The sequence below is a fragment of the Nomascus leucogenys genome, chromosome X (genome assembly GCF_006542625.1).
Source record: "Nomascus leucogenys isolate Asia chromosome X, Asia_NLE_v1, whole genome shotgun sequence".
Classification (NCBI taxonomy): domain Eukaryota; kingdom Metazoa; phylum Chordata; class Mammalia; order Primates; family Hylobatidae; genus Nomascus; species Nomascus leucogenys.
In genome coordinates, this window is record NC_044406.1 from 95,881,630 (window position 1) to 95,895,077 (window position 13,448).

Here is a 13,448-nt window from a genome sequence, read left to right on the forward strand (position 1 = left end):
CCAGCCAACTGAGGTCACAATAGACTGGGATTCAGATGTATGTTTGCTGGAAGGTTTTTTTTTTTTCCTGGCACTAATCTTATAGTATCTGAGTTATAAATTATGTTCATTAAATACTTTTTAGAGATTAAAACAAAATGAAAAGGAAAACATAGTGCCTCCTACTTTTTTTCTGTGAAAATAGAGAGCTTCTCATCTTAATCCAAGTTGGGCCTGCTACTTTGGAATGACTAAACTTGGAGGTGGCTCTCTACTCTTCCATAAGGTTCACATCTATTGCAGTTCACATTCATACGGCCTTGCTAGTGATAGCTGGGTATTGAGCAAAACTTTTAAAAATTACTTCCCAGGGTCCTGCTCACACCGGAATTAGGTCATCCTCAGAGGTGTAGTCATTCACTAATTTCTTGCCCAGGCAGAACAATTTGTTGAACTGAAGTGAGCTTTCCCATTGCCTCACCAAGAGAAGATTCAAATCTTGGAGCCCTTTGCCCCTGGGCGAGAGAAAGAGAAAACAGTAACCATACCTTATATATCCTAGGCCTTTCACAGAATTTCAATATGAATGATTCCAAGCCCCACACCACTACTATATTCCATAAACAGCTTGCAAATTGCTCAACTTTCCTGGATTGTTAAACAAATAAACATTATTACGTGTGTCAGGTTTGCATAATTAGACATTGCTATTTACAAGGGTTTTACAAATTTAACAAAAAAGAGGGCATGTTAATATACAGGTGGTCTTCAACTTACTAATGAGGTGTGTTCTACACATTTATAAGTCGATGATTTGGAACTTGGAATGGCTTCCTCCCTAGTAACAGTGCTATACGTGTGGTGGTCAGGTTTCTAGCCAGTCCACAAAGGCTGATTTAACCCACATGGAGCAGAGTTATATTAAAGCTCTGGTGGGAGTCCTGGGTCCTGATAGCAGAAGGAAAATGTGCTTTCTCTCCATTCGTTGAGTCCAATAAAGACTCAAAAGGTTTAAAAGAGGTGGAATCTAAGCTAACTTTTCCACCTTCATACTTATTTTCACCCTTCTATTTCCCAGGGATCCACTGCTTTTGTGTTATCCCAAGCCTGCCAGTGTGACCCTCTATTCTTCAAAACTGCCAATTTCGCCATTTCTCCTTGTCCTAATCAAAATGAAACTGCCAAGTCCTCCTGAACAGTTAGCTCAGTTCACCTTCATTATGATATGGGTGATTAATTGCTTCTCACCCTCAAAAAAGCACATCTATGATTAAAAGAGGGGGCTTCTCAGCCCAAAATTAACCCCAGTTGGTGAAATTTTATGGAAAGTAACCAGATGATACAAAAACCAGGTTTGAGAACTAGTGGATATTTGGGGACACAAGATAAGAGTTATCAGGTGAAGCGTAGGGCCCTGCTTGAGAGGCAGCCCCTGTAATCACTTCACCAAAGCTGTGCCCCCTTTCATAGCAATTTTTCTTCCTCCCCGGCCAACCTCACAGGGCTCTCTTAAAGGTTTCAAGTTTTTCCTCAACATCTCTTATGATGGTGGCAGCAAGTCAATGGCATTCATAGGTATCATAGGTCTTTTGTAAGTTGGGTCCATCCCAGTAAGTGTCAGCCTGTAAATTCACAGAAAGTTGGAAACATTCTGGAATAGGTGGTGTTAGCAAGTAACAGCAACAGAGGAGTGCTTGGATTTAGGGCAAGCCTTCTGAAATTTGTCAGGGATGCACTTCTTGGGGATTTTTGTGATATGTATAGGTCACCAAGGCCATGTGGTCAGTTAACATGCTGATTGAAGTACATGTGTTAACAAGGCCAGGACCAGAGGTGGAATCCTCTCCTGACCCAATGGCTTCAATCTGTTCCATATATCTACAATACACAGAAGCTGGCCTTCTGTCAAGGGGTTCCAGATGAGTGAATTTACAAATGACCTAAGCAACATTCATCTGCATGTCAGGAAAGCACTACCAATCACACAGCCAATGATGGTAAGTGAGTTGCAGTATTTTCTGCTGCAAACTCCAACACATTCTTAGGAATGGATGGGTTCTTATACAGTGCCTCCAATGCCACACTACCCTTCCAAAGGGATAAATCCTTCAAGAGCTTCCAAACACTTTCCTGCAGAGAGAGAGAGAGAGAGGCTAGAGAGTGTGTGTCTGGATCTGTGTGTGTGTCTGTCTGTGTCAGAGGTTGTTCCTGTGTTTCCCCACTCACTCACAGGAAAGAATGTTTCTGGAAATTGGAAGACTATAGAACAAATCCTGGCCCCAGGTGTCAGTGAGTCAGAGGGTGATGCAGGAGGCTGCAGAAGAGCCACACACTCAATACAGAAGACTTTGTGATGTATAAATGTTTATGACTAGTTCAGGGTACCTGTTATTGTTGCAGAAATGAAGATGCATTGGGGTTTCCTTAGGACAGAAACAGTCACAAAGAATCAACAAAGTCATCAGAGGCCAGTGGGAGAATATGAAAGTATGTGGATGCCTTTAGTAGTGGCTGCTAGAGTTGTGATTATTCTGGGACATGTTAGAGAACAAGGGAGCAGGAGTATGTGGAGATGCCTTAATGTTTACCTTAGAATCTTGTGATTTCCAAGGATATGTGGAGGGAGCAAAGTGTTTCAGGGCCAAAGTTTCCATGGAAGAAAGAATAAGAAAGCAAGATTTAAAAAAAAAAAAACGCAAACACGATAAAGAAGATAAGAGATACTGAGAAGAGCCCAAGAACACAATGGATTCCTCAGAGATAAATACGGATAAAAAATATGTGGAGAGAATTCTTGATAATTAGATGGTTGTTGCTGCTTCAGAATTGTACCATCCTAGTAGGGGAGGAAGGATGGGAGAAATTGTCCTGAATACAAGCCAGGCAGTCAAAGAGTAGCCAGTCTTATTTTGGTTGGCAAGGCCAACCTTGAAAGGGATCAGGCAGTGCCTCCGGAGGAAATGACATAAACATCCCCTCCAAGGTGGTCTTGCCAACAGATCCCAGGAATAGCAGGTAGTCGTCCTATTGCTATTGCCTAGACAGATGTAAGTCTCTAAAGATCTGATGTGGCTCACCATGTGGCCCAGGTGCTCAACAATAAAAGAGACAGGTGTACCTGCCTGATAACTGGATAGCAAGGCTAGCTTTGTTAGCATTCAAATATGTTGTCAGGGCAAGAGGCAAGGGTCTCTCTCAGGCCAGGGCAGACAATTTCCCTCAGGTGCAGCTCACCCTGCAGCAGGCCTCCCCACAACAAGGTTTTCACCCATTTTATTAGAGCTTGGAAATTCTCCAGCTCCATCACACTATGCCAACAGAGTGTAGGCTAACACTGGCATGCATGCCAAAGGAAGCCCCAGATTTGAAAATTTGGCAAGCTGCTGTGCTCTGTTTTCCTCCTGGCCATTACCTTGTGGCTTGTTTCTCACCAACTGCCTTTCTGCTTTTCTTCTTTGGAAGGCTGCAACCTCCACTGGTTGCAGGCCATGGCCCACTTGCCTGCAGGGCAGGGAAGACATCAAATAGGCAGTGAAGAAAGTGTGGCAGAGTATGGCATAGGAAGACTCCAATTAAATGTGAACTCCACTTACCCATCTTTGTCCACTGGTGGGGGCACAGGAAGGGGCTTCGTGAAGCCTTTTTTCCCAATCAGCCAGAAGGTCTCCTCTGTGCCTTTTCCCTTATTATAGAAAACATGAAAAATCTTAAACATGCTATAATCAATTTTCCCAAAAGAATATAAGCATTCAGCTTGGCTCAGAAATTGCCTCACCACTCCCTGGAGTCTTCCTCCCTACGGGGCTGAGCCAGAGCAGCCAGATGAAAAGTGAACATTATATCAAGCTGTCATCCAGATGTTTTGTCTACCGCCACCATACAGCTTCATCATTGGGAATGTGTGGATGTTTGGTTTCACAGCAACCAGATGTCTGGATGCTCAGTTGAAGATTTTGTTTATCATTTGTGCCCTGATCTTTTGGCATTAGGTAAGCCATTGCCTTCTGTATCTAGAGTACATATATTCAGATTCTACCTACCCGCTTACCCTCTCATTCAATGGCTCTCACCAAACCCAAAAAGAAAGTAAAAATGGAAAACAGGCTGTTAAATTTTAAGCCTAAATTATCCTGGCTATTTTGAGAGGTCTACATTTGTGAAGTGTTCTTTTCTTCCAGCCAAGGGACTCTTACAGGTAGGGCAAGACCCCAAGTTGGCCTCCATCTATAGCTCAGTTACTTGGTTGTCAAGAACCATAGGTCTCAGAAGAGAAAAGGAGTGTAAACTCAAGCTAGTCACCCCAGGGCCTGAGTGATGACCTCAGAGGAGCCAAATTTTCTGCCTCTGTTCTGCCTTTCTCTCTTTCCAGTAAACTTTCCTCTCAATGTGCTTCTCTCTCCTCCTTTCAATTCTCTTTCATCTGTTCTCTCATTTCCTCTAATCCATAAGAAAAAAATGTGTTTACCAAGACTGAGAAAAGTAATGGGATGTGTTTCCAACTCATTAACCTGAAATATGGTCTCACTCTCAGCAGCTCTCATTTGGAGCAGTTCTGAATTGTTTAACTTAGAAATTCCAATTAGATTTGCCCCCTTTAAATATCAAGTCCACTGTTCCCTATTTTACATCGCATATATTTATCTCTTAACAATAATGACAACAGCCATAATAATTAGCACATTTAATTGGAGAATCTCAAAGCATTTTGCAAATATTTGATTCAAGGCTTGAACAAGCCTTCTATGAGGCAAGTAGAAAGAGCATACCACTGTAGTCCAACCTCCATTAACTGGCGTCAGACTCTCCCTAAGCCTCAAATAGTTCAAATAATTGGACTATTTGAGCCCACTCTGTTTTCAGAAGAGGTAAGCAACTTGAAAATACATTCCATCACTCATTCTTTCATTTATTCCACTCCTCCTGTACTAGGGCTGGGAATACAGAGATGGCTCCATCCTTAAGGAGCTCACAGTACAGTTAAACACAAACATTATGCCACGTTATAGGTTCTAAACACATTAAGCCCAACTCCTCTGATTCCAAAGCTTTTTCTTTTTACACAGTACCTAGTGTAGTGTCTTATACAGACAGTTGCCCAGTAAATAATCAGACTGTTTCATCAATTGAAACTCTCAGCCCTTGTGCACTTGGAATACTCAAGGCACCACTGGATCTTATTTTGGAAAAACATACTATTAACGTTCAAATTCAAGGACCCCCACCCTCAGCCATATTTGACTGTTTGTCTTGAGATCTAGAGGCTATCAGAACAGCATGCCAATCCCCAAGGGAGCTTTGTAGATGCCAGGATTGTCCAAAGATTTGGGTGGGTCTTAGGACACACTGGGATGCCAAAACTAATGGTTGCAAAAGAGGATAGAAGTGTTATGGACTCAGGCAAGCTTCCAAATCAAAGAGTATGCAGGGGGAGCTCCAGGGGCTCTCTGAGGTTTTGGAGCCCATCCAAAAGAATTCTTAGAATCCCAGTTCTCTGTTTACCTACCTGACTTCCACAATTTTGCTAAAGGGAGAAAAAGAGAGAAAACAAGTATGGCAACAACTAAAGCCTGAAGCAAACTCTTTGACCCAATATCAATCCCCAAGCAGTCCTAGAGATCCCCCAAATAATAGCATCTTACTTTGGCATGATGCTTATGAGACATTTTGGTATCTCCTATCTTATTTAATCTTCACAAAAATCTAGAATGTAGGTTAATTATTAATCTCATTCTGCAAATGGGGACACCGAGATTCCTGGAGATTAAATGACTTGTCAATAAATAGGCACAGCTGGGACTTGAAACCAGCTCTACTAGACACCAAATTTTAAATGCTCTTCCTTCCATACCACAAAGCTTCTCCAACACACTGGAGTCAAAAGGCAGATCTAGAGGCCAAAAAGCAACTATTGGGAAATTTGAAGCTTGTGAGATTAATGAGCTTCCTGATAACCACAAGTCAGATGAGGCCTCTATGTGGACAAACGAAAGCACAGAGAGAGGGTGAAATTACTGGTCTGATGTCAGACATTAAGTCAGTGATGGGGCAAGAATTTGAGGCAAAACTTTCTGACCTTCATGGATCTGTCAATTCAATCTCACTATTTCTTAACTCACTTGCTGGTGTGTGTGCATGTGTGTGCTCATATGCACACACAACTGCTTGTGTTTGTATGCTGGGGTTGGGGTATGAGTGGGAAAGACTGGGGAAAATAAAACAAATACTAATACTTAGGAACCTGAGAACCAAATACTGTTTAACCCCAGAATTCAAAGACAAGTTCAGAAAGTGCCCACTTCTAGAATGTAAATTAATACAGCCATTATGGAAAACAGCATGAAGATTCCTCCAAAAAGTTAAAGTAGAATTACCATATGATCTAGAAATTCCACTTCTGGGTATTTACTCAAAATATTGGAATCAGTTTGTCAAAAAGATATCTGCACTCCCATGTTCATTGCAGCACAAGGCACATTAGCCAAGTTATGGAATTAACCTGTTTATCAACAGATGAATGGATAAAAAAAATTTAGTGTATACATACAATGGAATACTATTCATCCTTTAAAAATAAAGAAATTCTGTCACTAGTGACAACATGAATGGAATTGAAGAATATTTGCTAAGTGAAATAAGCCAGGCACAGAAAGGCAAATACTGCGTGTTTTCACTTATATTTGGAGTCTAAAACAATTGAACTAATAGAAGCAGAGAGTAAAATGGTGGTTACAGAAGCCAAAGGTGGGTGAAATGAAGACATGATGGTGTAAGAACACAAAATCTGTTCAGTTAGACAGGAAGAATATGTGTGATTTTTTCAGCTCTATTGCATATCATGGTGAATATAGTTAATAATGTTGTACATTTCAAAATCACTAAGCAAATGCATTTCAAATGTTCTCACCACAAAAAAAAAATGTTAAGTATTTGAGGTGATGGCTATGTTAACTAGTTTGATTGAATTATTCCACATTGCATTAATAAATCATAACATCACTTTGTACCCCATAAAATACATGATTATTAATTGTCAGTTTACAATAAAAATTACAAAATATTTTTAAAGTGTCCACCTCTGGCAACAACAACATAAACTGGCTGAAGAGCAATCATTTGAGAAAGTCTCCCCAGAATGTAAATCTACCTAAAAGTTTCTGGTAAATACAGCTGATAAGCCTAGATATATACAAAAATCTCAGCAAGGAGCTCCACAATTGTCAGAAAAACAGCGACTGAAACAGGACTCATGTATGAGAAGAGGTAATACAGTGACTTATCACTAGCCCACCAGGAGACAAATATTGAAAAAGTAGAACTGGCCAGTTAGGCATTGATAATTTGTTGCCAGTACAGTACAAGAGGGGCTTGAAGTGGGCAATGGGCAGTGGGCCCAAGAGGCTGAGCTTCTCATCTCTAAATGAGTCCTCCCCCAAGCTACTTCAGCTTCCTCACTTTGGTCTCTTTCTTTGTAACCTCAACCCAGCCAATTACTGAACTGCCCTATGTTCTCCTCTCTCACCCAATTAATCCACGTTTTTGATTCCACTAAGCGAAATAACGTAAAGTGTCATCAACCTAGTGGAGGAGATGGCATGGAGGGAAGAAGGTTCTTACTGGATATAAACCTTGAGCCCAAGAGAAAAGGCTTTAATGGAGGAATTTCAAACATCAGTCAGCTGGAAGGAAAAGACATTTCTAGCCATCAACTTTGAAATCACACCGGGCTCACCATCAGATGTGATATTTCTGCCCCATGTACTGGAGCAACTCTTGCTTCCAGTAGCACAGAGTGGATGAGGAGTGAAAATGTTGAATCAGAATTTCTGAAGTGTGCTGGCGACATGGTCTTATTGGGGGTATATTGCATGTCCCTGGTGGACCAGAAACCCCATGTCCCCCAGCCCCTATGATGCAATGTACAACACCTGTTTCTGGTGGGGAGGTAGAGGGTACAGACACAGAAAGGATCTCTCCTCCTCTCCTGACCTATTCTTGGGCCTTACTTCCTCTCCTCTTCCTTGTTCTCATTGCCCCTTCCTTTCCTCTGAGGCTGCCTCTTCTCTTCCCTCTTAATCTCTCTTCCTCATAAGTACCCTGCCATCACAATAATCCAGGCCCAATGTGGCATCAGGGAAAGGCTCTTCTTCCAACTTGCTGCAAAATGTTCCCAAATTCCCCGGGGTTGGGGAAACCATGAAGCTGCAAAGGGCCCTTTTGGAGTTAAGTCCTGGTTTTGTACTTGAAACACCCAAAGATGTGAGTGCTCCTGAACTGAATTTGTGGGTCAGTAATAACCACTGGGACAGGGACGCATTTTTGTTTTTCAGTTTCAAACGTGGCAACTCTTCAGCTTTTAAATGAGTGGTCTCTGCCCAGCAATGCAGAGGAAAAGGTCTTCAGGAAACCAAGCTGCATTTCTACTCCTCTGTTGAAATACGACAGAATGTATAGAAGGATCACAAAAGCTTTGGACAGTTAGATTCACTGCCCAAGTAATATCCCTGTCCCCATCATTTTACTGTCTGAGTTCTCTGCAAGAGGTGGGAAAGGAGCCTCTATCCCCTTGTAAGTGACTCATCCAACCTCCTGGAAGATACTAATGACCTACTGGAAGGAAAAAACTAGGACTAGCCATCGGAGGAAGTTATCAACTAGAATTAGACCTTCCAAACTTTAATGTCTGAAATCTAGCTACATGTAACTTGCCACTGTTTAGAAAAGGAACGCCAAAGTCAGAAGCTAATTGTGCATCACTTAGTGCCCTGCTCTTGCTTTGCCCAAAAATAATCACTGAGAAAATCATCTTCATGCAGCATGATGTCATGGAAAGGTCACTATAAAGGAAGTCAGGCTTCCTGAGTCTTGACCTGATTCTGCTATCAGTTGACTGTGTGACCCTGCTCAAACTACTTCACCTCTCTGGACCTTGGTCTTCATCTGAAAATGAGGGAGTTAGATTATTATATCACTGAGCTCTCTTACAACTGGGTCAACCGGTGGTCTTTGGGTCATTCAGAAAGAGATAAATAGAACGTAGTGGAAATGGCAAAAAAAGAAAACTAAAATTATTCTAATCCTATATCTCAGGTCAAGTGATAACTCTAACAGGGAAAAAGGGGCTACAAAATGTTTGCCTTTCATAGAAACTGACTTTGTTCCTCCTGGTTTCTTAGGGAAAGAAAAAAGTCTCTCTGCAAATAGTGTGCCAATGGGTGCCTTTCACCCAGGAAGGGTGGCCACTGAGAAAGTGAATAGAAAATCCAAACTCACAATTACTATGGCTTATTGAACAATGTCTGGCACTGCCAAAGAGTGAAAAAATGTAGGTTAGAAAATGTAAATAATAGTGCAGCTCATTGGAAAGCCAAATTCTGTGCAGTTCTTTAAGAGAGAAAGATACAACTTACAGTCTGAAAAATGCAGAAAAAAATCTCAATACTCCTCCCCACTGTAGCCATATTTTAAAGAGAAGAAAATTGAGGCAAAATGGAGCAATCTTTTGGGAACCCCAAATGGGGCTGAAGATTCTCCCCAAGCTATAGCTCTGAGTCTCAGACTCCCAGGTAAACTCTTTCAGCAGACCATGACCTCTCCAGAAGCAGGTGTATCCAAGTAGCCTGGCTCAAAAAACAAAAAGGCATTATACCTTGAGCTCTGTTCTTCCTCGAAGCTCCACTTCATAGCCCTCACTCAGATTTTGAAGAATTGTAACAGTGCTGAGACTGACATGAATGCGATAAGCTGCAAAAGAAGGAGAGACATGATTTGGGCTCCTTTCTCACTGGTAAAATTAATGAGAAAATGTCAATGTAATAAATGTCTTCACTTGTAAATGAACTAGACCATTAGCAACGTCCCGAGAGAGGTTTACTTAGGGTTTCACAAGAGGAGGAGAGGGAGTGATGGCCTTCTTCACCAGGCCCAAATAAGGCATTAGTTGTAGCACCTATCAGCCTCCTAGACACTATCTTAAATGAAAGACCATGCAATAGGAAGGTGTCAATTTAACTCAAAGGTTGAGATGGAGAAACCAGCATCTACTGTGCTCTCAGCTGAAACGTGACGTCATTTGAAGAAAGTTTGACTTCAGCAGCTTCTTTCACAGGCTGCTACTATGGCTGAACTCTCATGCTTTACATATCTTAAGAGGCAAAAGGATGTCTTTTCCATATGCATTCTTACAACTATCTCTCAACATTGCTATACTTAAAAATAAAACATCACTGAGAAATATCCCAAGAACTCTTCCAACAAATATTTTATGAAGACTGTACATTTATAGCTGACCTTTGGGTGGGGGCACCTAGCTGTGTTTACACATGAATGTACTATTTTCTAACCAATGATCTCAATCTGGGATAAGAGATTTACGGAGGGAACTGCCACGTTAGAATTTTATTTAGAACCTAAGGGTAATTATTTGATGAAGAATAATCACTTGTTCACTCAGGTAAGATCCTTGACATTTCTAAAAACTGTCACCCTATGAAGTGAGACCTTATTGAGGTTGAGTCTTAAATAAAAGTCCAAGGCTAGTTTTCACACATGCTTGAGAAAATCATTTTTTTAAAAAAAGCTGATTACAACCTGAGTAGGAAGGCATGGCTGGAGAGAACTGCAAGGAGTTTCTGCTGTGTATACTCACAATGACTTTCTTTCTCTTGATAGCTCAGTACTGTTGTTTGTTTGTGTCTTCCTCATTAACTCATGATCACCCAAAGCCCTTACTCAAAAAAGGTTGTCCTATTCCTAAAATATACATGCCCAGCCAGTATATTCCTAGCCAGTCCTATGTGTGCATCCCACAAGCATCTGGTCTTCAGGGAGCCTTTCAGTAGAGTAATCTTGATGGTAGGGAACACACAGCTTAAAAGAGAGATAGCTCATACCAACCACCATCCACTTGTATGGTAGGGAGAATCACTCCAGGGCTGGGTCACGAGTCACTTCCATTCCAGAATCTCAGTGGTTTCAACTGAGCACAAAGGAGATATTGATGAAATAATTTTTTATTAATAGATGTGTGACATGTCCTGATTTCATATCCAATGTGAAGAGAGGCTACCTCTCTACAGATCTCCATTCAGTTGTGGAGCTTAATGTCATATTTGGGTCATAGTCATTAGCTTTTAGAAAAGCACATTAACCAGCTCCTTTAGCACAGAGAGCACATGCATATACTTCTTTGTATGCTTCACAATAACTTCCTTGCACAGTCAGTGCTTAATAAACACCTGCTGTGGGTGATTCACTCCATTTTCTTCGTTCTAGCTGATCACTGGGCAAGGTGCTGTCTAAATCTCAAAATTCAATTTCTGGTCTCAACTTTGTATTTCCAATGTGAAATGTGTGGAGTTTTCCCTGGTTCAGACCAGAATATGACTTCAGCCTTCTGCAAGCTTACATCAGTCCAGAATACTGTGCCAGATCTGCATTGCAGTTCCATGATAAATTTCACTTCATCTTGGGTTGCACTTCAAGAGTAAAGTCATATGCAAAGTCATATTAATGCAGCAGTTCCTGGATGACTACTTCCATGGCCTCTGCCATATCTAAGGAGTTTGAAGACTTTCCCAGATGTCAGAAAATTTATTCTGACAACAGCTTCTAAGTTCCATACTGCCTCCTTAATCATGGCTGCACAGGCTAGATTGACTAAGACTGGACCCATTGTGTAAGCCTGTTTCTACACATGAGTGATGGGAAGTGGGGTCAGACAGGGCACCACCCACTGTGATACAGTCCACCATAACATCAGGGACTAGTTTGAGTATATTGCTGAAGTTTGAGAAGAAATTGTCTTGCCAGAGTTAAGCCCTTCTAAGGGCTTAAGTGGTTTCTTCCCTTTTTTGGTATAAAATCCATGAAAACTGCATATAGAATTGAATGTTATTCTCTATGCTTTTCCTATAGTAGCATAAAAAATGCTTTGCTCAACCATGATATAAGCAAAAGGCACATTGTGATTCTGTAGTGGCAGTAAATAACCGAGTAAGAGTTGAGCCAGCATCTTACAAACAACAGACAAATGGCATATGGTTTGTACAGTTTTCTTTTCAAAGAAGCAGAGAAGAAATGGTATCTTTGATACTATGTCTGTTTTGATAGAAGCTAAGGGTTTTATATACAGGGAAGTTGCAATAAATTATTTCGGAATTCCAAGCTACTTGGATTGAGGGACTATTGCTAGCTGAATTCTAGAGGCTATTTGATGAAGCCAGAACTCCTGGGGTCCTAACTGGTTCAAAAAGGAGACTGCAACAGCAAACAGCAGCCAACTGGGAGGCAGCTGGCTTCAGTGCGTCTCCACAAACTAGTTGAAAAATGGAAAATGTCAGTCCCTTATGTAGTTCTTTTCTCAACATGACTCCCACAAACCCAGAAGCCCGGCCAATTTTTTTCTTTACCCAAAATACTATTTCAGTTGTTTTTATCAAATTGAGTGGCTGTTTTGGTGTCACTTAGCTACAGCTTCATTTCTAGAACAAGAAAGGTACATGTTCAGTCCAACATCACCCCCTACTGGTTTGCCATTAGAGACCAGGAAAATGCATGATACATCTTAATCTTCTCAAATTATCTTTTATTTTTCTTTAAAACATTGAAACATCAAGTACCCTGCTCTCTTTCACCTCTCTGAAGAAGAATCACCTTCTCAATTGCAGGATGGTGCCATCCTATCCATCCCTCTATTAGGTACTCACGTAAGCCTGTTGATTCCATCCGAGAAGCTGTGTTCACAGTGTCTCCAAACAAGCAGTATCTGGGCATGGTGAGGCCCACCACTCCAGCAACAACCGGCCCTATAGAGTAGCAGGGGGTTGGAATTACAGTCAACAGGTATGCACCCAATGCTAATAGAGGAATAGTGCAAACAGGAAGGAATGTATCTTTGTAAAAGAATAAAAGTTGCCATCATATAGCTCTGGGAATCTGAAGAAAGACATAATGAGTAATGAACTCTTTGCCCTACAAGAAAGCAAATTTATAACAATGCAGACATGACTGCCCTTCTGATTTATACCTTTGTTCCACGTAACAGTTACACCTGAGATGCTTATATCTGTCAACAGGGACAAATAAGTATCAAACCCAAACCAGAAAGGCCTGGGCAGGGACTCAGGGTCCAAACATGTTTGTTGTAAGGAAAAAAATGTGACTTTTTCTTGTGCCTTAGGGTTGGAAGAAAGGCTTTCATGGGTTTATCTGGCTCCCAAACTGTGTCTATCAAGAGAATTATTCTAAAACATTTCAAAAATCTGAAAACAAATAGAGCTGACTTTCAATTATCTGTGTTGGGGCATGGAAAAGCAGTATGTATAAATAATAAAAGGATATTTTGCATTTATAATTTTTTGTTCTTACATTTTAATATGGCTGTATTAAGTGTTCAAGGTAATTGAGAAAACTTCAGCAGCCGTACTGAAAAGTCAGTCTGGGACTATCCAGAAAGTTCTTCACCTTCACCT

At 41.1% G+C, this 13,448-nt stretch overlaps 1 protein-coding gene across 1 annotated transcript in view; it reads right to left on the reverse strand.

Moving 5' to 3' along the window:
• Nucleotides 1-400: 400 nt before the first annotated feature.
• GUCY2F (guanylate cyclase 2F, retinal) overlaps nucleotides 401-13,448 on the reverse strand; it is a 108,007-nt gene continuing 94,959 nt past the window's right edge. The window contains exons 16-20 of the mRNA XM_003262187.4: nucleotides 12,684-12,782; nucleotides 9,626-9,720; nucleotides 3,573-3,661; nucleotides 3,392-3,480; nucleotides 401-494 (exon numbers count right to left, since the gene is read on the reverse strand). Of these exons, the coding sequence (XP_003262235.3) occupies nucleotides 472-494; nucleotides 3,392-3,480; nucleotides 3,573-3,661; nucleotides 9,626-9,720; nucleotides 12,684-12,782 (395 nt within the window). The 3' untranslated portion in view covers nucleotides 401-471. The remainder of the gene's footprint in view (nucleotides 495-3,391; nucleotides 3,481-3,572; nucleotides 3,662-9,625; nucleotides 9,721-12,683; nucleotides 12,783-13,448) is intronic.